The sequence below is a fragment of the Leopardus geoffroyi genome, chromosome D2 (genome assembly GCF_018350155.1).
Source record: "Leopardus geoffroyi isolate Oge1 chromosome D2, O.geoffroyi_Oge1_pat1.0, whole genome shotgun sequence".
NCBI classification, from domain to species: domain Eukaryota; kingdom Metazoa; phylum Chordata; class Mammalia; order Carnivora; family Felidae; genus Leopardus; species Leopardus geoffroyi.
This window is the reverse complement of record NC_059334.1, coordinates 17,042,830-17,070,197: the sequence shown is the minus strand read 5'-3', so window position 1 is coordinate 17,070,197 and position 27,368 is coordinate 17,042,830. Positions and strand designations below refer to the sequence as shown.

Genomic DNA, 27,368 nt, shown 5'->3' with positions numbered 1-27,368 from the left:
TTCCTTCTCCTACACAATCAATCCAACCAAACATCCTTGCTTTGTCTCCAATCTGTCTGAATCTCTCCATCTTCATTAGCTCTATCTTAAAAGGGGTCCTTGTCTTTTGCTCGGATTCCTATAACATCCCCCTGAACTCGTCTCCCTGCCTCCAGGATGGCCACATCCTGCTCCAAACCCTTCTCCATGCCCCACCCAAGTTAGCTTTCCAAAATTAAAATCTGGGTGTCACTGCTTTCCTCTAAATCCTTTGATGGCTCCAATGCTCAGCAGCACTTTTCAAACTTTTCCAACAAATTGCAGAAAAGTTTGAGATCCAGATCTAAGAAGCGCATTATAAACAAGACACTCCTTGCAAGACTCAGTTTCACCTTAAACAGTCATTTCAATTTTACATTCTAGTCCATGAATAGCTACTTGTTATTAAAAGAATCTTTTAGGGGTGCCTGGTTGGCTCAGTCGATTTACTGTCTGAGTCTTGATCTCAGCTCAGGTCTTGATCTCAGGGTCATGATTAAAGCCCCACGCTAGGCTCTGTGATGGGTGGGAGGCCTACTTAAAAAAAAAGAATCTTTTAAATTACTTACCAATTAAACTACTTAAATTTTTCCACGTGATAACTAAGTAAAAGTGACACTCAAGGAAGATACACTGGTTACCCGTAGTTTCAAATATCCTTTGGCACAACGCCACTATGCCTGACAGGCTGGCAAACTACAGTCTACAAGCCAAATCTGGCCCATTGCATGTTTTGCAAGTAAAATTTTACTGGAACACAGCCAAGTTCTATCATTTATGTATTGCTTATAGCTCTTTTCAAATTACAACAGCAGAGGTGAGGGGTGCAAAAGAGATCATGTAGCCCACAAAGCCTAAAACATTTACCATCTGGCCCTTTGGGAAAGCCTACTGACCCCTGCATTCGACCACGAGGACTGTTAAGGTTAGGCCCATTTTACATGTCTTTGTGTCCCACATTTAACTTAAGAAATTAGAATACTGACAGGAAGATTTCCAAGGGCTCATAAGGGATGTGCCCACAAAGTTGATACAGAATGCCCCCAAGCCCTAAGGAAGAGATGTTCCTTCATCATCCAGTGTAATCTGAAAGGATGAGGTGAGATAGGGAAAATAGAAGACTACTACACAGGTTGAAACAGGTTCTGAAGAAACAGGCCCATCAAACCTAAAGCTGCCTTCCCAAAGAACCTCCATCCATACAGCGCTGTATCACTAACCTGTGTCTGGTAGCATCTAAGAAAGAGTTAGAAACTATCATTCAGGGCAAATGCTGTAAGAGCCAGTGTTTCTGGAACTTTGGCAACCGCATCGTATTTTTCTTCTCCAAATGATGAGCAGCAAAACTATACTTAAAGCCAAAATATTTTAGTTAAGAGGAAGAAAGCAGGGCACCAGGAAGACTGTCCTACACTGCAATCAGTATTAAAGAAGAGAATCATTTGAAGAAATACTGTATGGAGTGGTAATTAGGGAGGTAGGGAAGAAAAGTAGAGTGCTTACTCTAGGACCTTAACCAACAAAAGTGCCATGAGATACCGGACTGAAGCATGGCACGTCCTAGGAACAGGAGGTAGTTCCAGTGGATGAGGAATGCGTGATGCGGAGAAGAGGAAAATAAAGTGAAACGGAGGCCCCATAATAGCAGATCTTACATACTGTGCTGAGGAATTCAGACACCATTTTTCAAGCTACTGAATGCCTGAAGTCATGTAAACAAGCACAGATAACAATCTGAGCTATACTCTCGCCGGTGGGTCAACTCTAGCCCACCACCTGTTTTCTAAAATAAAGTTTTACTGGAATATAGCCACATTCATTCATTTACATGTTGTCTAAGACTGCTTTCCCAACACGACAGCAGAGTGGAGTAGTTGCAACAAAGACTGTATGGGCCACAAAGCCTAAAATATCTGCTATTTATTTAGCCTTTTGGGGAAAATCTGCTGATTTCCTACTTTGAGACGATGACTCTGATAAAGGAAAATGAATGTAAAAAACAGATTAGGAAGGACAAGGAATAATGGAGGTGGGATGATGACATTCATGGCTACTGAGAAAAAACTCACAAACAAGGTAACGAGTGTCTAAACTATAGTAGTGAGAACTACAAGCCAAATACGGGTTGAGTCTCAGTGTGGGTCAGAATGGAGCCTGCACAGCGAGGAGCCAGAGACAGACTGAACAGGAGCACAAATCAATTCAAGGCTAAGTAGTACTGTGACTAGGAGGACGTCAAGAACATGAATTTTATTTTATTTTTTTTAATGGGGTTTTATCTAAAAAAATTTTTTTTTAAGTTTATTTATTTTGAGAGAGACAGCACAAGAGGGAGAAGGGCAGAGAGAAAAGGAGGGAGAGAGAATCCCAAGCAGGCTCCATGCTGTCAGTGCAGAGCCCGATGTGGGGCTCGAACCCATGAAGCCACAAGATCATGACCTAAGCCGAAACCAAGAATCAGACGCTTAACTAACTGAGCCAGCCAGACGCCCCAGAACGTGAATTTTAAAACAGAACACAGGGGCGCCTGGGTGGCTCAGTCGGTTGGGCGTCCGACTTCAGCTCAGGTCACGATCTCGCGATCTCGCGGTCCATGAGTTCGAGCCCTGCATCGGGCTCTGGGCTGATGGCTCAGAGCCTGGAGCCTGCTTCCGATTCTGTGTCTCCCTCTCTCTCTGCCCCTCCCCCGTTCATGCTCTGTCTCTCTCTCTGTCTCAAAAATAAATAAACGTTAAAAAAATTTTAAAAAATTAAAAAAAAAATAAAACAGAACACAGGACGTTTCAGAGGGAAGATGAAAGTTTCTAAGGGATTAGTTGATCTCAGATATGAAAACTGCAGGATATCAAAAGACATACAGAAAGCACACCTTTGCAGTGTATAAAGGAAATCCAACTAGAGAAACAGCATTAAGGAGCCTCAGTTCAGCGATGATACCTGAAGATACAAAACCGAGTGAGACTGAGTGGATGAGACATGCTAGAAATGACAGCAGGAGGAGCAGAGCCTATGGACTCAGCAGCTGCATGTGTCAGACCCTATACTGGGCACTGGGTTCTCTCATCCTCTCAACCGTCTTGCAATACAGAGATCACCCCAGTTTTACAGATCAGAAACCTGAGCTTGGAAAGGATTCAGGTTAAATTCTGAGGTCACACAGCTAGTATGTGACAGGGGAAGAACTGAAACCCAGGTCTACTTGATACCAAAGCCAGTGGCCAATCTCTCTATTACAGGTGAAGAGAAAAATGTTGACACCAAATCAGAGGGAAATACCCACATTTAGTGAGAAGAAAGGAAGCCAGCAGAAGACTGCTTCAAGAGATTCCAGAAAGCCAGGGCAGTGCAGCATGTCAGCCAAAGGGGGAGAAAAGGAAAAGGAAGAGGGTGCCTAACAGTCGGGAATTCTGATAGCTTATGACGTGTCAGGTACAATGCGCTACATACATCAGCTCATTTAATGCTCTCCACGATCATGGCATAAGTACTATTATTTCCCATAAACAAATGTGAAAAATAGGCAGATAACTTGCTAGCATCACACAACTAGCCAATGGTAGAGCGAGGTTGTGAATCCAGCCATTCTGATTCTGAATCCTACACTCCCCAACCAATACACCACACTAATAGTGGGGTCAAGCACTACAGGGCAGCTAAGGAGAGAAAAGGTGGGAAAGAGAAAAGGTGGGAGACAGAAAAGGACAGGTCCTCTTGTAAGAGGAGAATAACAACTTTCAAAAGATGAATTTCAGAACAGTGCCTGAAGGCACATGTCACATTATGAGAGAGGTTAAGAATAAGTAAGTGACGAACAAGTAAAGGCAGATAGTATCATCTACTTGTAGAAGACATGGGGGGGGGGAGCAGGGGGAGGTGAGAAAATAGCAATTTATGGGATTAATGCAATCAAGAATATGTAAACCCATTATTTTAGTTAATGAAAAGATCTTTTTTCTTTGCAAATCGTTGGGTTAAGAAGTGTTCAGAATAGTTAATAAACATCCTTTGGGTATCTGATATATCGGACATTACATTTTTAAGATCCCTTACTGATTAACAGTATGTCCTATACTATTTTCCTCAGACCCAAATGGGAATCAATTTCTGTGAAGTTCTACAAAGTTGTCTGGCCTTCACTCTGGATTCAAAATCTCTGATTCAGGAGATGTACAGCAGGCCCGACATCAACGTGATTCTGGTGCAAAACTTACACGCCAAAAGGACTACAACACCCTCTGCACACACTGCCTATTTGAAAACCTTATCTTGGGGCGCCTGGGTGGCTCACTGGGTTGAGTGTCCCACTCTTGATTTTGGCTCAGGTCATTATCCCTGGGTCTTGGGATGGAGCCCCACATCAGGCTCCGTACCGAGTGTGGAGCCTGCTTGGCATTCTCTCTCTTTCTCTCCCTCTATCCCTCTCCCCTGCTCATGTGCGTGCACGCTCTGTCAAATAAAACAAAAAAAAAAAAACAAAACAACAGTATCTTGATAAGTGTTTGAGGTTAACATGGATTTACTATCTGATACCTTTATACAATTTGCCTGAAAAAACCAGCTCAAAGAATTGCACAGTATATTTGTATACTCTCAAAAGAATGTTCCTTTAAGTGAATGGTTGGTGTTTTCATTGAGTATGAGCTTGTCTTTGTTGAAATTAAACAACATTCCAATGGTACATTTCTGAAATTACTTCAGTAAGGAAAGAGAAAGACTCATTTGATAAACACTTGGCTTATCCTCAACTTCCTAAAATTAAGAAATTTCTGTAATGCACAGAGCAAGATCAAGTAGGGGACCTGAAAACAAATACAATACCCTCAAAACATGCATAAATAGCTCCATAAGCACACTCCTGATTTGTGCCCCGGCTCTCTAACTTCCTAGTTGTGTGATTTGAAACAAGTTTTTTAAAAAAAATCTTTCTGTGCCTTAGTTTCCTCTAGTGAGAAATGAGGGAAATAATAGTACCTCTACTTTCTATGGTTGTTATGAGAACTGAACAAGATAATCTGGGTGGAAAGAGTACTTACAAACACGCTTGGTACATAAGCATTCAGTAATGCTGGCCACATAAACATATAAAAACCTTCTCTAACCCAGCAATTCTACCTCTGGAAATTTTTCTTAGAAAAACTGTGGGTATCTTCAAGGGTATCTAAGGCCATAGCAAAAAATCAGAACACAAACTTCCATTACAAGTAGCGAAATAGCTGATAGTACAATCTCTCCCTTGGCACAATGTTTCTGAGATTTATCCAAGTTGCTGCCCAAGAGTACAGTTCGTTTCATTCTATGGCTGAACAGGATCCCACTGCATCACACACTACATCTTATTTATCCAGTCACCAGATGATGGCCCCTCGGGTTGCTTGCTTCCTGTTTTTGACTATGATGAATGACAATACTCAAGTCTTTGTGTGGACATGTTTTTATTTCTCTAGGTGGGTACTTAGGAGCAAATACTTAGATACGTAGGGTCATAAGAAGAGTCTATATTTAGACTCTTTAGAAAAATGGCCGACCTGTTTTCCAAAGTGGCATTCCCTTTTGCATTCTCACAAGTGATGAATCTATCAGTGTAGAAGGATTCCAGTTGTATTTGCTACATCCTTACCAAAATTTGGTACTCTTAGGATTTTAAGTTCTAGCCATTTTAGTGTATGTACAATGGTATCTCGTTGCACTTTTAATTTTCATATCCCTAACAACCAATGACATACTGAGAATCTTTTCACATATTTGGTCATTTATATATCTTCTCTTGTGAAATACCTGCTCAAATATTTTGCCTATTTTCTCCTAAGTTGTTTCACTTATTACTGAGTTATAAGAAATATTTAAACCTCTCACCCTCTCTCACTTGCCCACTCTGAGGGAAGCAGCTGCCACACTGTGAAACTGTCCATATTTCCTACTCTATAAAAGATCAAGGGAAGGAGAAAGTCCTCCAGCCAACAGCCAGTGAGAAACTAAGGCTTTCAGTCGAACAGTCTGCAATGAACTGGATCCTACCTACAACCAAGGAGAAAAAACAGAGAGACATTTACGGGAGAATGGAAAACACGACAGGATTTTTCTCTACCGGCTCTCTGTTGTTACCTAAGCGAGCAGACTCATCTATCTCCATGACTCCAATATCTAATGAATCACCTTGACTGCTGTTTGCCTTAAAAAAATTTTTTTAATGTTTACTCATTTTTTGAGAGAGCGAGTGAGCATGAGTTGGGGAGGGGCAGAGAGAGAGGGAGACATAGAATCCAAAGCAGGCTCCAGGTTCTGAGCTGTCAGCAAAGTCCGACACAGGGCTTGAACCCATGAACCGTGAGATCATAACCTGAGCCAAAGTCAGAGGCTCAACTGACTGAGCCAACCAGGCAACCCCCATTTAAAGAAATTTTTCATAAAAGAACACAAAAACTAAGTAACAAAAACTTAAGAGCAAATTATGAAGAACAAGTTAGCCATAATGGCAAAACCCAGAGAGAGAAAAAAGTAAATATTAAGACATTAACAGTGGTTATTTCTTTCCTGTTTTATGTCTGTATATGTAGATTACAATATATGCTTATATTTTTTAAAAAGCATATATTCCAGATTTATTAGATATTATGTTTTATAAACATTTTCTCTCAAGAGAGAAAATATCTTTTTTTTTTTAAAGCGGTATTTTTCTTTTCTTTTTTTTTTTTTTAAATTTTTTTTCAACGTTTATTTATTTTTGGGACAGAGAGAGACAGAGCATGAACGGGGGAGGGGCAGAGAGAGAGGGAGACACAGAATCGGAAACAGGCTCCAGGCTCTGAGCCATCAGCCCAGAGCCCGATGCGGGGATCGAACCCACGGACCGCGAGATCGTGACCTGGCTGAAGTCGGACGCTCAACAGACTGCGCCACCCAGGCGCCCCAAAAGCGGTATTTTTCTATAAGCAAAAGGCTTTCACGTTTAGAGTCCAATTTGTCAGTTTTTTTCTTTTATGGTTCATCTTTTTATCTTGTCCTGAAAAATCTCTGCCTATCTCAAGGTCACAAAGATTTTCTGTTTTCAACAGATGTCAATTAGGTCAAGTTGGTTGATAGTGCTGAAGTCTTCTCACCCTTATTGATTTTCCTCTATTTTATACATAACTGTTATAGCTATAACAATGACTAAAACTAAGCACTGAAATCTTCACCTTTAATTTTTAATTTGTCTATTGCTTTTTTCTATTCCATCAGTTTCTGCTTCACGTATTTTGAAGCACTGTATTATTTGTCATCAGAAACACATAAAGCCGGGGCGCTTGGGTGGCTCAGTCATTTAAGCATCCAACTTCGGCTCAGGTCCTGATCTCACGGTTCCTGAATTTGAACCCCATGTCAGGCTCCACCATGACAGCACAGAGCCTGCTTCAGATCCTGTCTCCCCCTCTCTCTGCCCCTCCCCCGCTTGCACACTCTCTCTCAAAAAAAATAAATGAACATTAAAAAAGTCTTGGGGCGCCTGGGTGGCGCAGTCGGTTAAGCGTCCGACTTCAGCCAGGTCACGATCTCGCGGTCCGTGGGTTCGAGCCCCGCCTCGGGCTCTGGGCTGATGGCTCAGAGCCTGGAGCCTGTTTCCGATTCTGTGTCTCCCTCTCTCTCTGCCCCTCCCCCGTTCATGCTCTGTCTCTCTCTGTCCCAAAAAATAAATAAAATAAAAACGTTCAAAAAAAAAAAAATTAAAAAAAAAAAAGTCTTAAAATTACCACGTATTTAAGCTACATTAAATTATTAAATTATCCAAAGTATTTGTAAAATTCAAAGCAATTACTCTTCTATAATATCTGGATAGATATATTTCTATAAGAAAAATTCAGTTATGGACACGTGCCGTTTAACTTCACTTGCCCTTCCATTCCTTATTTTCAAATAAGTTTTATTTCCTTTGTAAACAACTAAAATAATCTTAACCAGAGTCAAAACATAGTAAAGCTGCTTCCTATAATATGCAAAGTTTCAATGGTTTCAATGGTTTCATGTTTCAACTGTCAAGAACATTCAATTTTAGAAAAAAAAAGTGTGGAATCTACAAGCAATTTCTTAATGTTTATTTATTTGTTTATTCAGAGAGAGAGAGAGGGAGATTGAGAGAGAGAGAATCCCAAACAGGCTCCACGCTCGGCGCACAGCCCAACACGGGGCTCCAATCTCACGACAGTAAATCACAACCTGAGGTGCTGATCAAGAGTCAACTGACTGAGCCACCCAGGCATCCCCAAGCAATTTCTTAAATCAAGGGCAACACAGGCTTCTTAAAATGCATCTTTCATTATGAGCACAAATATCATGAGTCAAATTCAACAGAGCAGACACCAAAGTTAACTCTAGGAATCGATGACAGCCACAAGATGGTATGATACATTAAGGGTAAAAAGAAGCCACAAAGCATGGCTGAAAAATAACTAGTTAACGCCAAACACTTTCCATCATTTTAGGGAATTAAGAATTAACTTTTAGGATTTTGTTTTAAAAGCTTTTTGTTGGGGTGCCTAGGTGGCTCAGTTGGTTGAGCGGCAGACTTCCGCTCAGGTCATGATCTCTCATCCTGCATGAGTTTGAGCCCCACGTCAGGTTCTGTGCTGACAGCTGATAACCTGGAGCCTACTTCGGATTCTGTGTCCCGGTCTCTCTGCCCCTCCCCTGCTCATGTGCAGGCACTCTCTCCCTCTCTCAAGAGTAAATGAACATAAAAAAATAATGAAATAAAAGCTTATTAAGCCATAGACACTATGGTAAATAAAAGAAATACTAATACCAACAGATTACAAAACAACCGGATCTATGTGTACATCACCAATAAAAACTATAAAATAAGTATAAACTCACTTGTGTGAGATCTGATCCAATCATTTTATAGGCACTAGCTAATTTGTATGCATGACTAGCTTCTAAAATTAACACCTAAAAGATTCAATTTTTTAGATGCACCTTAAGTAATTAAATTAATAATAAATAAAATATTCACTGCCATCTGACTTCATTCTGCTAAGAGGACATAGAGTGGCAGAGTGAAGGGGCGGGGGGGGGGAAGAGGGCCAAGAGAGAGAGAAATGCTTTGATCAAAGTGTCCCTGTCTGTTATTTCATTATCCATGATGTAACACAACTACCTGAAATTCAGTGCAAGATGCCCTTATCAATGGACCATTTCTTTTTTTACAGTGTCAAGGCCATGTGCCAACTGCCTAATCAACATTAAATACATTTTAATTAAAAATAAGATTCTGCAAATGGTGTTGGGAAAACTGGTCAGCTACATGCAGAAGAATGAAACTGGACCACTTTCTCAAACCATGTATAAAAATAAATTCAAAATGGATTAAGAACCAAAATGGATTAAATGTGAGACCTGAAACCATAAAAATCCTAGAAGAGAACACAGGCAGTAATTTCTCTGATATTGGCCGTAGCGACATTTTCTTACATAAGTCTCCGGAGGCGAGGGAAAAAAAAAAACAAAATAAACTCTTGGCGCTACATCAAAATAAAAAGGTTCTGCACAGCAAAGGAAACAATCAACAAAACTAAAAGACAACCTACTGATGAGGAGAAGGTATCTGCAAATGACGTATGTGATACAGGGTTAGTATCCCCAAAATATAATCCAACACCAAAAAACCCAAATAATCCAATTAAAAACTTGGCCAAAGATATTAACGGACATTTCTCCAAAGAAGACATACAGATGCATGAAAAGATGTTCAACATCACTAATCATCAGGGAATTAGAAATCAAAACTACAATGAGGCATCACTTCATATCTGTCAGAATGGCTAAAACCAAAAACACGAGAAACAAGTGTTGGTGAGAATGTAGAGAAAATGGAATCCTTGTGCACTGCTGCAAGGAATGCAAACTGGTGCAGCCACTTGTGGAAAGCAGTATGGAGGTTCCTCAAAAAATTAAAAATAGAATTACGCTAAGATCCTGTAATTCCGCTACTGGGTATTTTCCCAAAGAATACAATAATACTAATTCGGAAAGATATATGCACCCCTATGTTTATTGCAGCATTATTTACCATAGCCAAAATATGGAAGCAGCCCAAGTATCCATTCAGCTGATACATGAATGGACAAAGATGTGGGTGTGTGTGTGTGTGTGTGTGTGTGTATACGTATATATATAATGGAATATTACTCAGCCATAAAAAGAATGAAATCTTGCCATTTGCAACGACATGGATGGAGCTAGAGAGTATAATATAATACTAAGCAATGTCAGTCAGTCAGAGAAAGACAAATACCATATGATTTCACTCCTATTTGGAATTGAAGAAACAAAACAAATGAACAAAGAAAAAAAGAGAAAAACAAAAAAACAAGAAAACAAGCTCATGGCCACCAGAGGGGAGGTGGGTGGCGGGGACTGATGAACTAGGTGAAGGGGTTAAGAATATATTTACCATGATGAGCTCTGAATAATGTATACGATTGTTGAATCACTGTATCATACACCTTAAGCTGATGTAACAATGTATGTTAACTAACTGGGAATAAAATAAAACAAACAAAAAAGAACCCCAAGATAAAAATACGGTTCTGGTATCCCATTAAAGACAAGTCAAGAATTCAGAATCTACAACTGAACTTTAACTTGTGATGCTAATGTTAATCAACATGGGGCAGGAGAACAAAGGTCTAGAGTCAAGGCCAAGTCCTAACAATTTGAAAAGGTGCTGCAGAAAGCTAAAAATATAATCACTTTTTTAAGAGTTTCTTACAGGGGGTTCCTGGCTGGCTCAGTTGGTGAGAGCGTGCGACTCTTGATCTCGATCTTGTGGGTTCAAGCCCCTACACTGGGTGTGGAGATTACTTAATACAATCTTAAAAAAATAATAATAATTAAAAAAATTTAAAAAAACTTCTTACAATAATCAATCAACATATCTCCTTTAACTAGGTCAATATGATTCCCACTGCATCGATAAAGTAAGTGGGAGAGGTGCTGAGTGATTTGCTCAGCACTGAGAGACAGAGGACAAGAACCCAGAGCAGGGTGGCCAGTCTATTCCCATTCCTGGCTCCTGTCAACAATCACCTCTTTTCCCTACTGTCCTCCCTTTCTCGAGACAATTCTAAGACAAAGAAACACCTGCAGGAACCTTTACAGTAAGTATACATTAGAGAAATACCTCACTGTTGTCATGCAACATCAAAACACAGTTCCTGGAAACTAGCAATATGAACAAATTGTTCTTACATATTTTAAAGATACTTTCTACCAAAACTATCAAGAGATGCTTTAGATCTTAACAATTCTAGGAACTATTTTTAATATAAATAAAACCAACCAATAAATTCTAGTTTCATTTTTATTAGTAAGAGAGTACCCCTACTCCTGGGCCCCTGGTGCACTGTTACTGAGGTTTTTATTTTTTAAAAATTCAAATTAATCTTACTGAAATGCTAGTTACAAGTAAGAAACCAAAATAAAAGCAAAAGACACATGAACGCATGTAATGGGAGCAGGGAATAAGACAGTATAAAGGGAAGAGAAAAGAGAGAAAGAAACACAATGCAGTGTTAATCATTTCTGGTAAAGGTTCTCAGTCTTATGGAACTGTACATCTAGAATACTAAAGCAAGCCTTAACCCAGCACCTGCTTAGAGAAGTACTAAGGTTATGGTTTCCACCTTGGTACATGCCGGTTAACTTTGTTTTGTTTTATTATATTCAGATTGTATGAGGCAAACATCTTTCAGAAGTCCATACATATACACCACTAGTTTTAAATTATAATGTATATCCCATTATCTGGGTCTCTACAACTTGAGTACTACCATGGGGGGAAAATCCAAGGCACAGTTCTACAGACACAGGGGAAGAACAGCAACTGAATAAATAAAGAAACCTGGGGGCGCCTGAGTGGCTCAGCTGGTTAAGCGTCTGACTTCAGCTCAGGTCATGACCTCATGGTTCCTGAGTTCAAGCCCCGTGTCCAACTCTGTGCTGACAGCTGGGAGCCTGAAGCCTGCTTTGGATTCTGTGTCTCCCTCTCTCTCTCTGCCTCTCCCCTGCTTGCACTGTCTCTCTTTCTCTCTCAAAAATAAACATTAAAAAAAATTTTAAATAAAAGAAAAAAGAAATTCACTCTACCATAAACATTTAATTTTTAAATGCTTAAAAATGTTTGTTTTACTCTTTTAGAACCCTTCTTGTAACAAGTGTTCTTAATGTTGGGTCTATGATGCGTGTTATAATAAGCAAAACTTTACATGCATGTTCTTCATTAGGGTAAAAAACTGCACAGCTTCCATTAGATTCCCAAAGGGGTCCAGAAGCAATACAAAGTTATAAACCACTAACATGCATAATCACTTTGAAAAAAAAAAAAAAAAACTCCTAAGCTATTGGGGAAGGATGCTATTTTATTATTATACATGATTTTTAGTCTAAGTTTTCTTTATTCAAAAAATACACAATAGTATGCACCAAAACTACAACCATTCTTTCACACATGAATTATCTGCAGTAAATATGAAATCTCAGGTTCCCTTCCTTACCAACCCCAAGACTGTACTCAGAGAAGGAAAACACATTTTAAGTACCAAAATTCAGCAAAATTAGGAAATGCAACTCTTTTTAAGCATACGAATGTCCAAATACGTTTCAAGGCCAAATTCAAATGACCATGACACTGACGGGTTTCCATCATCGGCACTACTGGTGCCCTCTTGGAACAGTTAAGTCGACGGTTTCTCCCAAACTGATCGAATGCTTGAATGTGGCTAAAGTCACAGGTTTTCTGATCATAAAGAAGTATGTCTCACCTTGTTTAACCCATGTCCTCTGGTGTTAAATATCACTCTTAAACCATCTTTAATGTTATTTGAAATTCTGAATATAGTTCTAAAACCAAATCAAAAGTAGGATAATTTTAGAAGTTTCAAAGTTCGCTCTTGAAAATTTTTACTTTGTATATTAATCACATGGTATCAATGTCAACTTGAACTTCGTGTCAGCTTGCTAGCCATAAGCTTCTCTCTTCCAGGTCATGCAGAAGAATACACAAGGGGTCACTTTCAACATCATGTTTATTATGTTGCTTTGTTTTGAAGTGACGCATGTTCGCTGGGGATTCTCATGCCACTGGTGGGGGAGAGGGAGGGAAGATACGCACGCAGGCCCGTCCCCCTTGAGATTCACGGACGGGCAGGATTCTACAGCCATCTGTAACCCGATCAACTGACTTTGGGCCTAGGCAATGGCATGAAACTTCATTTTATCTTCACAGCACCCAGACTTAGGAGTTAAAAATAGTTTAGGCCATATTGGCCTGGGTTATTTTTAACTGGAAAAATAGGGACTAGAAGCAGCACAGTAAGCACAGAAAGGAAAGCTGGTCACGATAGGACAGAAACCCTCACGGACTTTCTAAACCCCTTACTGTAGATTTAGAAATGAGACAGAAATAAGGGGGAGCAGGGTGAGGTGTGCTGTGGTGCAGGGCAGTCGGGTACGACTAAGTGTTCATATGTGAATAATAAAAACCATGAACAACAACAAAAGGTGCTTTGCATAAGTCAGAACGCTATATAAACAGCCCCTCTGCCCTTCTTTCTGGAGAAGATACGTCAGGAATAAATGGTGTACAAAGTTTTTGAGAAGAGAGATCGGTGGAGGCACAGTGTTCAAGGAGATATTTGGGAATGGGATTTAAGCCAGGTCTTAAAGAACGCAAATGATTTAAATTGCTGGAGCAGGGTGTGCGAGTCATAAACCAGTGAAAGAATTCACAGATGTGCTGGGCGGAGTGAGAAGGGCAACAGGAAGAAAACAGGCTGGCAGAAGTAGCGCGTTTGTCAAAGAGGAGAAGCGAAGACCAACGGACAGATGGTGTGGTTGTAGGCCATCGGTGAGCATTATGTGCATAAGAATCAAACTGTCTCCTTTAAATAAAACTCAGGAGATGGGGCGCCTGGGTGGCTCAGTCGAAGCGTCCAACTTCAGCTCAGGTCATGATCTCACAGTTCATGAGTTCAAGCCCCTCGTCGGGCTCTGTGCTGACAGCTCGGAGCCTGGAGCCTGCTTCGGGATTCTGTGTCTCCCTCTCTCTCTGCCCCGCCCTCGCTTGTACTCTGTCTCTCTCTCTCTCTCTCTCTCTCAAAAATAAACAAAAATATTAAAAAAAAATTTTTTTTAAATAAAACTCAGGAGATTTCTGAGTAAGCTTTTGACAAATGTTGAATTTATAAAAGATGGATACAAGTAGTACATGGAAAAGAGTGAATTAAGAAACAAGTAATAATACTGTGTAACAATCCAGGTGCAAAATAATCAAAACCTCAATCAAAATAGGGCAGTGGAAATTTAAATATGATACTTACTGCATGCCTCACCTGATGAACATTGTGCAGCACGGATAAGACAGGGGTCCCATCCTCAAGTGGCTCACGTTTAGGACAGGAGTCCCACCACTGTAGAAAGCACGCTATCATTGATAAGAAGTGTCACAGCAACACACAGGATAGAATTGTAACTCTGCTTAGCGGAAATGGGGCAAGACTCCACTCAAAGAAACCCCCCTACCACCTTTCCACGTAGAAAGAGCCAGGGAAATGGACAGAGGCAGAAAGCAAACGCAGGTTCAAGGAACCTGCCAGAAGGCTCCGGTGGCAGGAGTAGAAAATATATGATGAGAAATGATGTTTTTTTAAAAAAAAATTTGTGGGGCGCCTGGGTGGCGCAGTCGGTTAAGCGTCCGACTTCAGCCAGGTCACGATCTCGCGGTCCGTGAGTTCGAGCCCCGCGTCGAGCCCCGCGTCGGGCTCTGGGCTGATGGCTCGGAGCCTGGAGCCTGTTTCCAATTCTGTGTCTCCCTCTCTCTCTGCCCCTCCCCCGTTCATGCTCTGTCTCTCTCTGTCCCAAAAATAAATAAACGTTGAAAAAAAAAAATTTTTTTTTTTTTAAATTTGTATGGCATATCAAGACTCTGGAGGAAACATTTTCAAGCAGGACAACAACATGATCTGTGTTTTCGGAACGTAACACCAAGAAAGAATGGACAGGAAAGGAAACACACGAAAAGAGAAAAAAAATAGACTTTTGTAATAATCTAGACAGAAAAGAAGATGGGTCTCAGTAGGGCAGTGTAAATGGAAACAGGGACAAGACACAGGTAGGAAATAATTTTTAAATAGGTAAAATTCCCATAGTCATAAAAAAAGGTATGTTCTTCTGAAACATCATGCTCTTTTCAGACCTGGAGACTTTCAATGGTCTTCCTCCACTGAAATTGACTGAACTGCTGGAAGCATCAGTCTGAAGAACTGCTTCTTCCGGGAGACCTTCTCTGGCGTGCAGGCTATTAGGGCCCCTCGAACAAGCTCCCATAGGACCTTGTACATCTGATCAACATCCACCACACATGGTATTGCTGGCTCAAGGTTGTCTCCCCTCGGACAATAAAACTCCAGAATGGCAGAGAGAATGACCTTGACTTGCCTAGCACTGACCCTGGCATATACTGGGCACTCACTCTGTAAATAGTTGTTGAAAACATAAATGCAGTTCAAAGACAGGACCAGTTTTAAACCTGCTCCCCCACTCTCCCCACCACATAGCCCCACCAACCCTCATCCCCTCCAAGAGGAAACTTGGGAGGGCACTTCAGTCTTAACCATGCTGAGTTTGCAGTACTTCCAGAACATTCAGGTGAAGGTATCCATTAGTCCTCTGCAGACGCCAGGGTAAGGCCAGATCAAGGACTCTGACAAATCCTACTAGCTGAAGTCATGGTTGTTCCTCTCCTCGTCCTCCTCCTTCCATTATTATTACAGTTACAACTAATATTAAATGAGCACTAACTGATCACCTGCTGAGCATTTCTCATGCATCATCTCATCTATCTTCAAACAAACATGATTGAATTAGGCGCTATTAACTCCTATTATACCAATGAGGAAGCTGATGCTTTGTTAGAAAATGTGCCTAAAATCAGAGTACAATTAAGTAGCTAAACCAGGCTTTGAACACAGGCAAACTACCCTAAGAACCTGTGAGCTTCCCAAGTGCAAAGTGATAATCAGGGAGAAAAATGTGTTGACTAGAGCAAAGAGAGAAGACAAACCACAGACCATGAAGAACAGTAACATTTAAGGGGCACACGTGGCAAAGGAAGAGACAACTTAAGAAATGGCATTCACACCCTGTGTAATTCCTTCCCCTTGAGTGTGGAATCAATCTTGTGACTTGCTGCTAACAAAAGAATCCTGTACAGGTGATGGATGTCTCCGTGGTTAGGCTGCAAAAGCCTGCGACTTCAGTCTTGCTGGGGCATTCTTGGCTTGCACGCTTTGATGAAGCGAGTTCCTGTGTTGGAGAGACCCACATGGCAAGGAACTGAAGCCCTCAGTCCAAAAACCCATGAGAAAATGAACATCCAGAGAGCGAGCTTGAAAGCAGACACACCCCATTCAAGCCTTGGTAGGAGAGTGCAGACCCTTGCCGACATCTTGAGGAACAGTGAAGGCAAGGATGAAGCTAGGCTGTGCCCAGATTCCTGATTTACAGGAATTGAGATAATAAATCCGTACTGTTTTAAGTCACAACGTTTTGGGGCAGTTTATTATGTAGCAATAGGCAAAAGAAAAGTATAGAAACAGAGATGTTTCAAGTTCTTCCTACCTGTGTCTTCTGACAGTGATGAGGAGAAAATTAAGAACTGAACTTCAAGAAAAAACTATAGTTAGCGCTGCCTGGGTGGCTCAGTCGGTTAAGTGTCTGACTTCGGCTCAGGTCATGATCTCACGGTTCCTGAGTCCGAGCCCTGCGTCAGGTTCTGTGCTGACAGCTGGGAGCCTAGAGCCTGCTTCAGATTCTGTGTCTCCCTCTCTCTCTGCTCCTTCACTCGCACTCTGTCTCTCTCTCTTTCTCAAAAATAAATAAACATTAAAAAAAAAAAAGTAACTTTTAAGACACCTATTTCAGAGGAATAGTGCTAAGAAGTCAGAGGAAGGCACAACAGAAGGTAAAAACTTTCTAGAGCTAGAATGAAGGATAATTATAAGACAAAACTATAGACTCTGAACTTCTAGTTACCATTTATAGATGAGAACTGAGTACCTATACTGAGAAAAAATTCAGATGCATGGTCAATCTCTGATTACTCCAAAATCCTCATTAGACCTTTCCAGTTAATTGGCTAGATCTGCTATTTCCTACCTAGGTTTTATTATTTAGTCCTAAACTGAAGTTGTTTGAATTAAATTGAGAGTACAGATTCCTGGATTCTATAAGCTCATGTTTGACTCTTCAGGTTTAAAAATTTTAAAACCCATTTCATACACAATAACCTAATGTTCAACCATACTTCTGGGCCCTCCCCTCACCCTGGAGTCAAAACCAAGGCTTCTTACCCTTCAAAGTCCTGGATACAATATTCTAATGGGAACTTATCAATAAGGGTGTGAGAACTACTTCTCTGGCCTCTTTTCAGACCACTGAATATGGTCCCCAAGCGATCATAAATTTATCCCCTCCTTCCTTACTACAGGAAGCTATCACATCATCCTGTGTTATCTCTATATGTCAATGGGATTACTTTTGATATTTTATATTCCTTCTAGCTCTTCTCGATTTTCTATTATCGTTTGAGTTTCCACAGCATATTTACATGAAGGTGTTTTGTTTCTGACTTTATCTGGACATTTAATCTACATCTTTGTCTCTCGCATTGAACCATTCAATTTTCCCCGGTGTTTCCCTAGACTTTCCCAATCCGTGTAATTCTTTTTACGTGATTTGTATCTGTAAGCCATCTTAAGTGAGCAGTTCATGCGAGAAGGCACAGCCAGGCTTGCGGACAGCACCAGAAATGCGGCAAGGTTTCCCGCAGCAATCCCTGCAGGCAGCCCCCGCGGTAGGGCTGACGGGAGCACACACTGTGCAAGGAAGCCATAAAGCCTCTGGAGAAGAAAAGATGGGCTGTGAGGTCAACAACGGTAGCATCAAGCACAGCCAACTTGAAGGAATGTGCAAAAGAAGAGCGCAGAACTTTTTTCTGTAGTTCTGGCTGCAAAATAAGTGTCAACAAGCTGCTATAAATAGAAACTGAAAAAGTGGGGCAAGAGAAGAAAGGCAGAGAGTTAGGGCAAAACAAAATAATAATTATTTCCTCCCAATGCTCAAGCCAAAACCCTTGGAGTCACTCTGACGCCTTCCTTTCTTTCACACCTCACGTCAAATCCATCAGCGAATCTCACTGACTCTACTTTTAAAATATACCCAGAACCCAACCCTTTTTCACCATGTCTGCAGTTGCTACTCTGATTTAAGCCACCGTCTTCTAGAGCCTAGACGACTACAAGGATTTCCTCACTGGTGTTCTTGCTCCCCTCCAGTCTACTCCAACCCAGCAGCCACAGAGAGCGTTTAAAACAAACTCCCCAATGGCCGCCCGATCACCTAGGATAAAACCCACCGTTCCTGCCTACGAGGCAAAATCCTACATGAACTGCTCTTCCTTCTTCTCCCACTGCTTCACTGATTGCATCCTTACCACACCCCCTCCCTCGCTCTGCTTTAACCACAGTATTCCCAACACACCGAGCACTGTTGTATCTGCTCTGTAGTATCTTTACTTGCAATGTTCTTCTTGCATGTATCCACATAAGCCAGGTCCTCGTTTTGTTCAAGCGTCTCCTTAAATATCATCTTACTACTTTATGGATCCTAAGAGAGTACCCCCTGTTTACTTTTCGCCTTAATGTTGGCCTTGTTTACCTTCTGCCTTAATATCTGCCACCTAACATGTTGTATATTTACTTACACACTTGTTTATAGACAGTCTCTCCCCACCTTTCACCCACCTCAAGTAGAATTTAAGCCCCGTGAGAACGAGGGCTTTTTTGTTGTTGTTAAGGTAATCCTAACTCCTAGAACCGCAAAGTACTCACTTCATATTTGGTGAATGAACGAAGGATGGAAGAGATGATCAAAACAGGACTCAGAGGACAGGAATAAGGGGGAACCAAGAATACATACATTTCACTTTTGTAAAGAAATGGGATTTGGGACACTGAGTCAGGAAAATGAGGACTCCAAACACATGAAAAGGTTCCAGCGGTGTTAATGAGCAAATAGAGACTACAGATACTATTTAAGCTCTTTGGAAACAGAAATGTGAGTTGGTTCTGGGAAAATGTGATAACAAAGTAGAAGACATTCCCATAAAGGTGGCAGAACAGTTCAGAGTTTGGACCAGGAAATACAAGTGCAAAAAAAAAATAGTTTAAGGGAAGACTCTTTTGTTTGTTTTTGTTTTGTTTTGTTTTTCAGAACGGAAGGCTTTCAGCTGGAATAAGAGTCCAAGAAAAGCTAGGAATATGGTTCAATAAATGACAGGAATGCCATCCCATAGTTACAGGGTTTCAAGTACAGAAACAAGGGCACAGTGGAAAAGGAGATAGCACACAAGCATGGTAGCAAAATGCAAGCACAGTAGTTAGTAAACTGCATCTATGAAAACCCTCTAAGCATGGATTCAAATGAAAGGGACTGAAACATTTGGTTTCACTTTAAAGTCTAAAGCAAAAAAAATGAAACAGGAGAAAAGCAAAACATTCAATAGGAGCACCCGGGTGGCTCAGTCAGTTGCGCATCCAACTCTTGATTTCCGCTAAGGTCATGATCCCAGGGTTGTGGGATCAAGCCTACGTCAGGCTCTGTGCTGAAAACAAGGAGCCTGCTTGGGATTCTCTCTCCCTCCCTCCCTCTCTGCCCTTCACCTGCTCACATGCTCTCTCTCTCTCTCACACACACAAAATAATAAACATTAAAAAAAAAAAAAAAAGATTCTCTCTCTGCCCCTCTCCCTTATGTTTTCTCTCAAAAAAAAAAAAAAAAAAAAAAAGACTAAGCTGATAACACTATCCAAAGGCATACCAGCAAGGCACAGGCTTCAGAAAACATTGGAGAAGATGAACAAACATAGATTTACAGTCTGATAGTGAAAAAAGGAAGGGGGAGGAAAACAGAGAATGAAAGTGTAAATCAGAAATGCAGAGTATGGAAAGACAGTTCCTACTAAGGAAACATGAGAGGGTAGGCCTCCTTCAGGAAAATGGCTTGAATGTTGGAGGAGAGAAAAGAAGGTGAATAAAGAACATCTGGGGAAATTAGGGAGGAATTAACCAAAGGAGGAAAATTTTAAATAGGTCAGATAAGCCAAAGTGTACAATGAGAGGAATAAGAGGAGAAGAAAAGGGAAGTTATAAATGTTCAAGCAATTCTCAAAAATGGTATAAAATACACCAAAATTAGTTAAGTAGGAGTATGTCCATTTTTCCAAGAGATGCAGCAAAAAGTTGCAGGTGTAAGAAAGAAGTGAATCAAACGTCAGTCTGATTTGTCAGTAAGGAGCTCTATGACCTTGAACATGTCACTTAACCTCTCTGGGACTTATTTCCTCTGTTTAAAAAAGAAACGAATGTGTTGGTGGGGGGTAGTGGTAGTGGTCATGTCAAACATGGGTGATCATTCTCGGTCTCTTCCCCTCTGGGTTATACGTGGGGAAAACACAGGAAAAGCATAGAACTCTTCCAGAAAGAATCAGAAAAACTGAAAACTTTTATGATGAGAAAAGTAATAGTTAACAAAGGTTTCACAACCTTGCTTTAAATTTTAAAAAGTGCCTTTATATGTATAATTATGTGTACTCCTCACAGCAAGCCTGCAAGGCAGAAAAGGCAGGTATGGATTTAACGCCACTGTGCAAATGGAGTCATTCACCGAAGCTCAGAAATATTAAGCAAGTGGCTCAAGGACACAGAAACAGTGGCTGATCCAGGAGCCCAGCCAGACTGAACAGCAGCACAAAGTCCAGCCTCCTTCCACGTTCAGATGCTGTCCTCTTGTGTGACTAAGGTCTCATGGGATATTTTTGCAGCTTACTAGGTAATAGATGAGTGAAGAATTATCAACGTGCAAACAAAAAGCCCCTTTTGATTTAAAGTTGTTTTTTTGTTCAATTTCTAATTTTGAGAGAGAGAGCGCATGCACGAGTGGGGGAGAGAGGGAGAGGGAGGGAGAGAGACAGAGAGAGGGAGGGAGGGAGGGAGGGAGGGAAAGAGAGACAGAGACAGAGACAGAGAATCCTAAGCAGGCTCCGTGCTGTCAGTGCAGAGCCCAACACGGGGCTCGATCCCATGAACCATGAGATCACGACCTGAGCCGAAATCAAGAGTCAGACGCTTGACTGATTGAGCCATCCAGGTGCCCCCAAACTCCTTTTGATTTAAAATAAAATTCCTTAGGGCACAGGGGTGGCTTAGTTGGTTAAGCGTCCAACTTCAGCTCAGGTCATGATCTCACGGTTCCTGAGTTCAAGCCCCGCATTGGGCTCTGTGCTGATGGCTTAGAACCTGGAGCCTGCTTTGGTTTCTGTGTCTCCCTTTCTCTCTGCCTCTCTCTCTCTCTCTCTCTCTCTCTCTCTCTCTCTCTCTCAAAAATGAATAAACATTAAAAAAGATTTTTAACGAAATTCCTTTACAGTTAAAGGAGTTACGTTATATGTGAACTACATGCAAACTAACTCATTATACATTTTCCTACAAAGTTGACCTTGATTCCGTAACAACCTATGAAGACCACTCTTTCAGTCCAAACGAATCTCTTTTAACTGTAAAGCACTACAGTGAAACTGTTATTACTGCAGCTGCCATATTTTCAACCTTTTTGCATACAGAATAATGGACTTTGATCTTTAAGACTGATTTAGCTATTAAAACATTGAACAGGCTGCTCCCCTTTATACATGGTGGATGTCAAGAGTACAGAGGAAAGTGGCAGAAGTGGATAAGGAAGTTTGGTTTGGTTTGTACCATCTAGGACTGTCACATGTCTACAGCAGTGATGATAATCCTCATCCTATTCTTTGCTCTAAAAGCCATAATCAGCCACAGCAGACCAACTATGACACTAACAAAAAATCTTAGATATATATGGCCTTCTTCGTAGCCTCAACCTATTTTATCACTCCCTTAAGGTTCGGCATTTCCCCGTGATCCCCGCAATCCCCGCTGGTCTGCACTTCTTGTCTATCTCCACCCAAGTCAAGGCCCTTATGATTTCTTAAGTCCACAAATCAGGAGACCATGATTTCTCCCGCCTGAACACCACTGCCAGCTAAAGAGTATGAGAAAGGAAAAAGGATCAAAGGTCAGTCTAAGGGCAGAAGAGGGGAAAATCCCAATAAAAGGACCAGAGAAAGTGGAAACTTGACGCAGGTTACATCAGTGTCCTTGTGTATTACTTCATCCTTCCCTTGCAATTCCTCTTTTAAAGCAGTTGGACAAACAGTGAGCCAGATAAGCATGCCTGAAGTAGAAACTTGGGGGAAATCAGAGTCTAACGCTCAATGAGCCACAACCAATTATACCTCATCTGATTATCAGGCCCTCAGACACACAAAGACCACACAGTAGATAATAAAAATAAAAAAGGACATCAGAATCTTGGTCAGAAAACTTCAGTTTAAGTCCTGGTATGCTGCATGATTTCCAACAAGTGCACGATTCCCTGAGACTCACTTTTCTAACCTACACACAGGAATAACATATCAACAATCTATTTTACAGAGTTGCTGTGAAGAGCTAAGTGAGAAAAACACTACACGTTTGACGCAAGTAACTTTTTAAATCACTCTAGTGTTGTAAAGAACAACAGAATTCTTCATTGAAGACCCTCTCTCTAATCCCATTGTGTACCCATATTCTGCCCCTCTTACAAGTTATCCTGAAATGACCAACACTGAAATAGCTAGTTTTAAAATGGCTTTGCAGACACTGAAATAAACATTTGAAATAAGCATTGTGTAGTCACCTAATAAAAAGTTTATAGAGCCTAACCATAAAGTACAGTTATTCACATACAAGACTACCACTGTCAATAAAATCTACCAAATTTTAGTTCCAGTATGCTAGGTAATCTACATCTTATCTATATCCTACCTACGTGCACAGTAGTAGAAAAGCCTGGGGCTTGATATCTGAAGGACCTAAATTTGAATCCCAGTGAAGTTATCATTAAGTGGTAGGCCTTAAGCGAGTCTGACCTGAAACCTTCTCAAATGGAAATTAGGAATACTACTACCTACTTCATAGGATGAAGATTATTGTGATCATGTCTCTCCTGGGCTTAATCTGGTACCTAGTCCACTGTGCTAGCTCAATGCATGGTGGCTAATAATCTGATTGCCTTCCCATTCCCTCACAGCAAGATATTTGTTTTTGGTGTTTTTTTAAGCAATACTAAAATTACATGATTAAACACGCTTAACAAAAACTCTCTCAACCAAATACAATGAAGGGGATTCCCAACAATAACTCACAGATTTTCAAACTGTGCCCTGAAAATTAATGTAAGGAAAGATCAATCCAAAGAGTTTAACAGTCTGACCGTCCTTCAGCAAGTCCTTCATCATATGACAGTATGTGCAGTCAAGTGATTTAAAACCTCAACTACTGCTCCCTTCAGCCACTGGGACACCTGAGGAAGAAGCTCCCCATGACAAGCAACTTCTCTAACAGCTGGGCTAACAGCTCTAACACCTGTCCCTTCCCTGAGGACAGGTGAAAACAGGGAGAATAGGAGAGGGCTTAGCTTAACTTGGAAAGCTAAATTAACTAAGGAAAGCAGATCAAGGAAGATTTAGGACATTAACTTCTTCAGGACTTCACCTTAAGCTTATGCCTCAACTAACTACTCTGGTCAGTCTGCACAGAGCTATATTAATATCCCTTCAAGCTAGTTCCTGTCCTGCTCTAGAGTCCGTGACTATATTCAGATCTGATCTATGACAAAGCTTTTTGTTTTTTTTAAATATAAATGAAATTCTCATTGCAGACCAAGACTGAGGTCTAATCAGACCCCTTTTTCTCTTCCAGCTTAATATTAAGAAACTGCTCAGTTTTTTTTTCAAACTACATGACCTTCAGACATGTGCCTTCATCCACTAATAAAGCGGCAATATGTAAGTCAGACTTGGCGTTGTATTTTCCCCCACAAGATTTTCATGTTTAGAACTTTCCTCATTGCCTTATGCTCAGCCTTTCAGGCAGCCTGAGAGTCACCCCCAACGACAGCTAAAAAAGACACCCTGACAACACACAAAAGAACCAGAGGCAAGAGTCAGCATGCGTGCACAAACACACACATGTGACGATCTCCTAAGACAAGCTCTCAAAACTCAAAAAATCAGACAGAGATTGATGGTGGAGGAGGGTGGAGCAGGGTGGCCTGGGGAGGAGCCGGATACAAAGAAAAGATTAAGACCTGGGAAGTAAAATGAAAAAGAACTGGGAGAGAGTATTAAGGAGGGAAGAGTCTCCCATTTACCATCTAGAGGAGAGAAGAAGGATTAGAGTAGGTACGAACTAAAGAATCTGTTGGGGAAAAACAAGAGAAAACAAAGAGATTCCACCAAATTGAGACTTCAGAACCAGCCCTCCCTCCTGCTCCAATTCCGTGTTGTTGTTGTTGTTTTCTTCCAGGAAGCTACAACACAGCTTTTTCAACAGGAGGATTACACTAACAAAGCAAATAAAGGAAACCTCTGCTAAAAATGTAACCTACCTACACTGAAAGGTCTAAGGACGGAAATACTTCTTTCCCCATTTTTTGTAGTGGGTTTCAAAACAGAAGGGACAGGAAGGGGGGAAAGAGCAATAGAGAGAGGGGAGCAGCCAAGCTCCTGAATATGAGGAGTCTTTGGACTACATGCCTATTTTAAGTTTATCTTTTCGTGGGCAAGTTGGCAGATTCTTAAACTAAACACAGCATTCCACTCTGTAAACCACAATCTGACCCCTGGCTCCAACACCACAGAGAATTGAGGGGCATATGCAGACACAAGGCATATCCAGAACCAGCTCTTGCTTTGGGTCCTACCCTAATATCCCCAAACCGGGAGGCTAAAACTCCAGTCAGGTTTGAATGGACTAACAGTGCAAGGGAAAAGGAGCGGGGAGAAAAAAAAAGCCAAGTGAAAGGGAGGGCCTAAGTTTAGCCACAAAACATGCACTTAGAGAGGCTTGTCAACGGGCAGTTAAGTGGAAAATAGTGGACACAGAGAAAGCAGCTACCTAGATAAGCACCTACTGCACGGATTAAATCCCTTTTTCTTATGGGGGTGCTACACAAGAAGGAAATTACTTTTATACAGAGAAGCCATGCTCCTCTGCCCTGAGCGGCTCCCGTCGCCGGGCAGGGGGGCTGCCCGCCCAGTAAGAGATGTCCAGCGCCACCCTCTAGCACTCACTTACTTTCGTCCGGCCATTGATTTTGTAGTTGCCCAGCTTCCCGTTACAGTGGCGGATCAGGTCGTCCATGCTGCTCATGAGCAGCCCGATGGTTTCGCAGCCGGGCTCCTTGCCCTCGATCCAGGTGATCTTATCGCCTCGGATGTCCTTGGACGAGTCACTCTTCTGGCTGACCAGCTGCCCGTCCGTGAACTTGCCGGTGTCGTGCAGGGCGCGCACCTCGTCGCCGATCTGCTGCCCGGTCTCCTTGCCCAGGAAGTCGTCCACCACACAGATGCCGTGCTTGTTCATGCACGGCACGATGTACTCCAGCGCCAGCTTCAGCGCCGGCAGGGGCTTCGTCTGCCCGTTGGGCCGCAGGCCGCCGCCGTGGCTCAGCCCCTCGCCCGGCGTGTTGCTCGGCGGGTACAGGTTCGCCTTCTCCTGGTACTGCGACGCGCGGGCCAGCGCCTCCTCCTTCGCGGGCTCCACCTCGGCCGCCGCCGCCGCCTGGCCCTGGCCGCCTGCAGCCGCGCGAAGCGGGGGAGCGGCCGCCGCGGGGTCGGCCGCGGGCTTGGCCTTTGCCTTGGCCGCGTCCCCGGCGGCCCGCGCGCCCGCATTCTCGACGGCGGCGGCGCTGTCCCGGCGCGGCACTGCCTTCCTGGCCTCCCTGGCCCCGGCCCCGCCGGCCCTGGGCGGCGGCGCGGAGGCGGGCGGCGCGGAGCCGGGGTGCCGGTGCTGGCCCGCTCCGGGGCCCGGGGCGCCCTCGCCGCCCTGGCACACTAGCTTGTGTTTCTTCCAGTCCTGGCGCTGGTGCTCCTTGCTGCAGTAGAAGGAGCTGCGGCAGCGGCTGCAGCGCAGCAGGTTCTCCATCTTCCCGCACAGCTCGCAGTACTGCCGGTCTCGCTCGCTCGGGCTCGGCCCGCCGGGCCCGCCGCTGTCATTAGCCATGGCGGCGGCGTTGGCGACGGCGGCCGAGCAGGACGGGTGGCGGCCGGAGGGCCTCGCCCGGGGCCGGGGAACGGGCGGAGCGGCAGAGGCCGTCACTGCGCCACGCACCCGCCACTCCTCGCCTGAGGGAGGCCGGCGCCCCGCGCTCTCGGCCCGGCCGCTGCCTCGTCCTCGGGTCCTGCCGCGCAGCGCCGGCGGCCGCCTCAGCGCCTCATCGCTGCCGCGAGCTGAGGGACCGCGGCCTGCGCGGCGGACGGCGACCTCCGCTCGGGCACGCGGGCCCGGACGCGCGAGATCGGCCGCCCCGGCCGCCGCCGCCGCCTCACCGTCCGGGGCTGCCCGGCCCGGCCTGTGGAAGAGCGCAGGGCGTGCGGGCGCCACTCGCTCTGCGCGCTCTGCACGTACACCACGGCCCCGCCGCGACCCGGGCGGGCGGCGCGCGAGGGCGGAGGGGGCCGAGGGGAGGGCCGAGGGGAGGGCCGAGGGGGCGGCGGCCGAGCACACACGCTCGGGCGCGGGCGGCGCCGGGGCCGCCTCCGCTCCCCCGCACGCGGCTCGGCGGGGCTGGGCCTCGGAGTCGGTCCCGGCGCCCTGCCCCCGCCCCTCTGCGGGCTCCGCCCGGGGCGGGCTCGGGACGCGGAGGCCGGCGCGGGGACGCCGAGGGGCAGGCCCGGGAGGGCGGAAGGGCGGGTCCGCTCGGCCGCCGCCGGGCCCTACGCCGCGGACGGTGCCTACACCTGCTGGGGGTTGCGGCGCCGAGCGGGGGACCAGAAGATGGCTGCTATTTGTTTAGGGCCCACCCGGTGTGCGTTAGGCGCGCTCCAGCCTACGCTGCAAGGTGGCTCTCGCCTGGTTTTTTGCCTAGGAGGAAACGGAAATTCAGAGAAGTAAAGTAACTCGCCCAAGGTCACGCAGGACTGGACGGAATCCAGGAATTAGACTCTGTCAGATTCCAAGGCTGCTTTTCCCATCACACCAACACAGCCCCCATTTCGAGGCCTGAAATGGTTAAAAGTACTAATTATTGCTGCGGTGTTCATCCAAGCCCCTATGCCCCGTTCGAGCTACATTTAAAGGTGCTGAAGTTTTGTTTAAATTTTTTAAAAACCATTTCTAAGCCCTGTGAAATCTTGGCGA

General features: G+C 43.5%; 1 protein-coding gene across 4 annotated transcripts in view; it reads right to left on the bottom strand.

Moving 5' to 3' along the window:
* EGLN1 (egl-9 family hypoxia inducible factor 1) overlaps positions 1 to 26,800 on the bottom strand; it is a 58,466-nt gene extending 31,666 nt beyond the window's left edge. For 2 of the 4 annotated variants that reach the window (XM_045437369.1, XM_045437370.1), the window contains exon 1: positions 25,305 to 26,789. In XM_045437369.1, coding sequence (XP_045293325.1) covers positions 25,305 to 26,231 — 927 coding nt within the window. In that variant the 5' untranslated portion in view covers positions 26,232 to 26,789. Of the gene's footprint in view, positions 1 to 25,304 lie in introns of all 4 variants that reach the window. The other 2 variants (XM_045437371.1, XM_045437368.1) reach the window with 2 other exon arrangements.
* Positions 26,801 to 27,368: the final 568 nt, after the last annotated feature.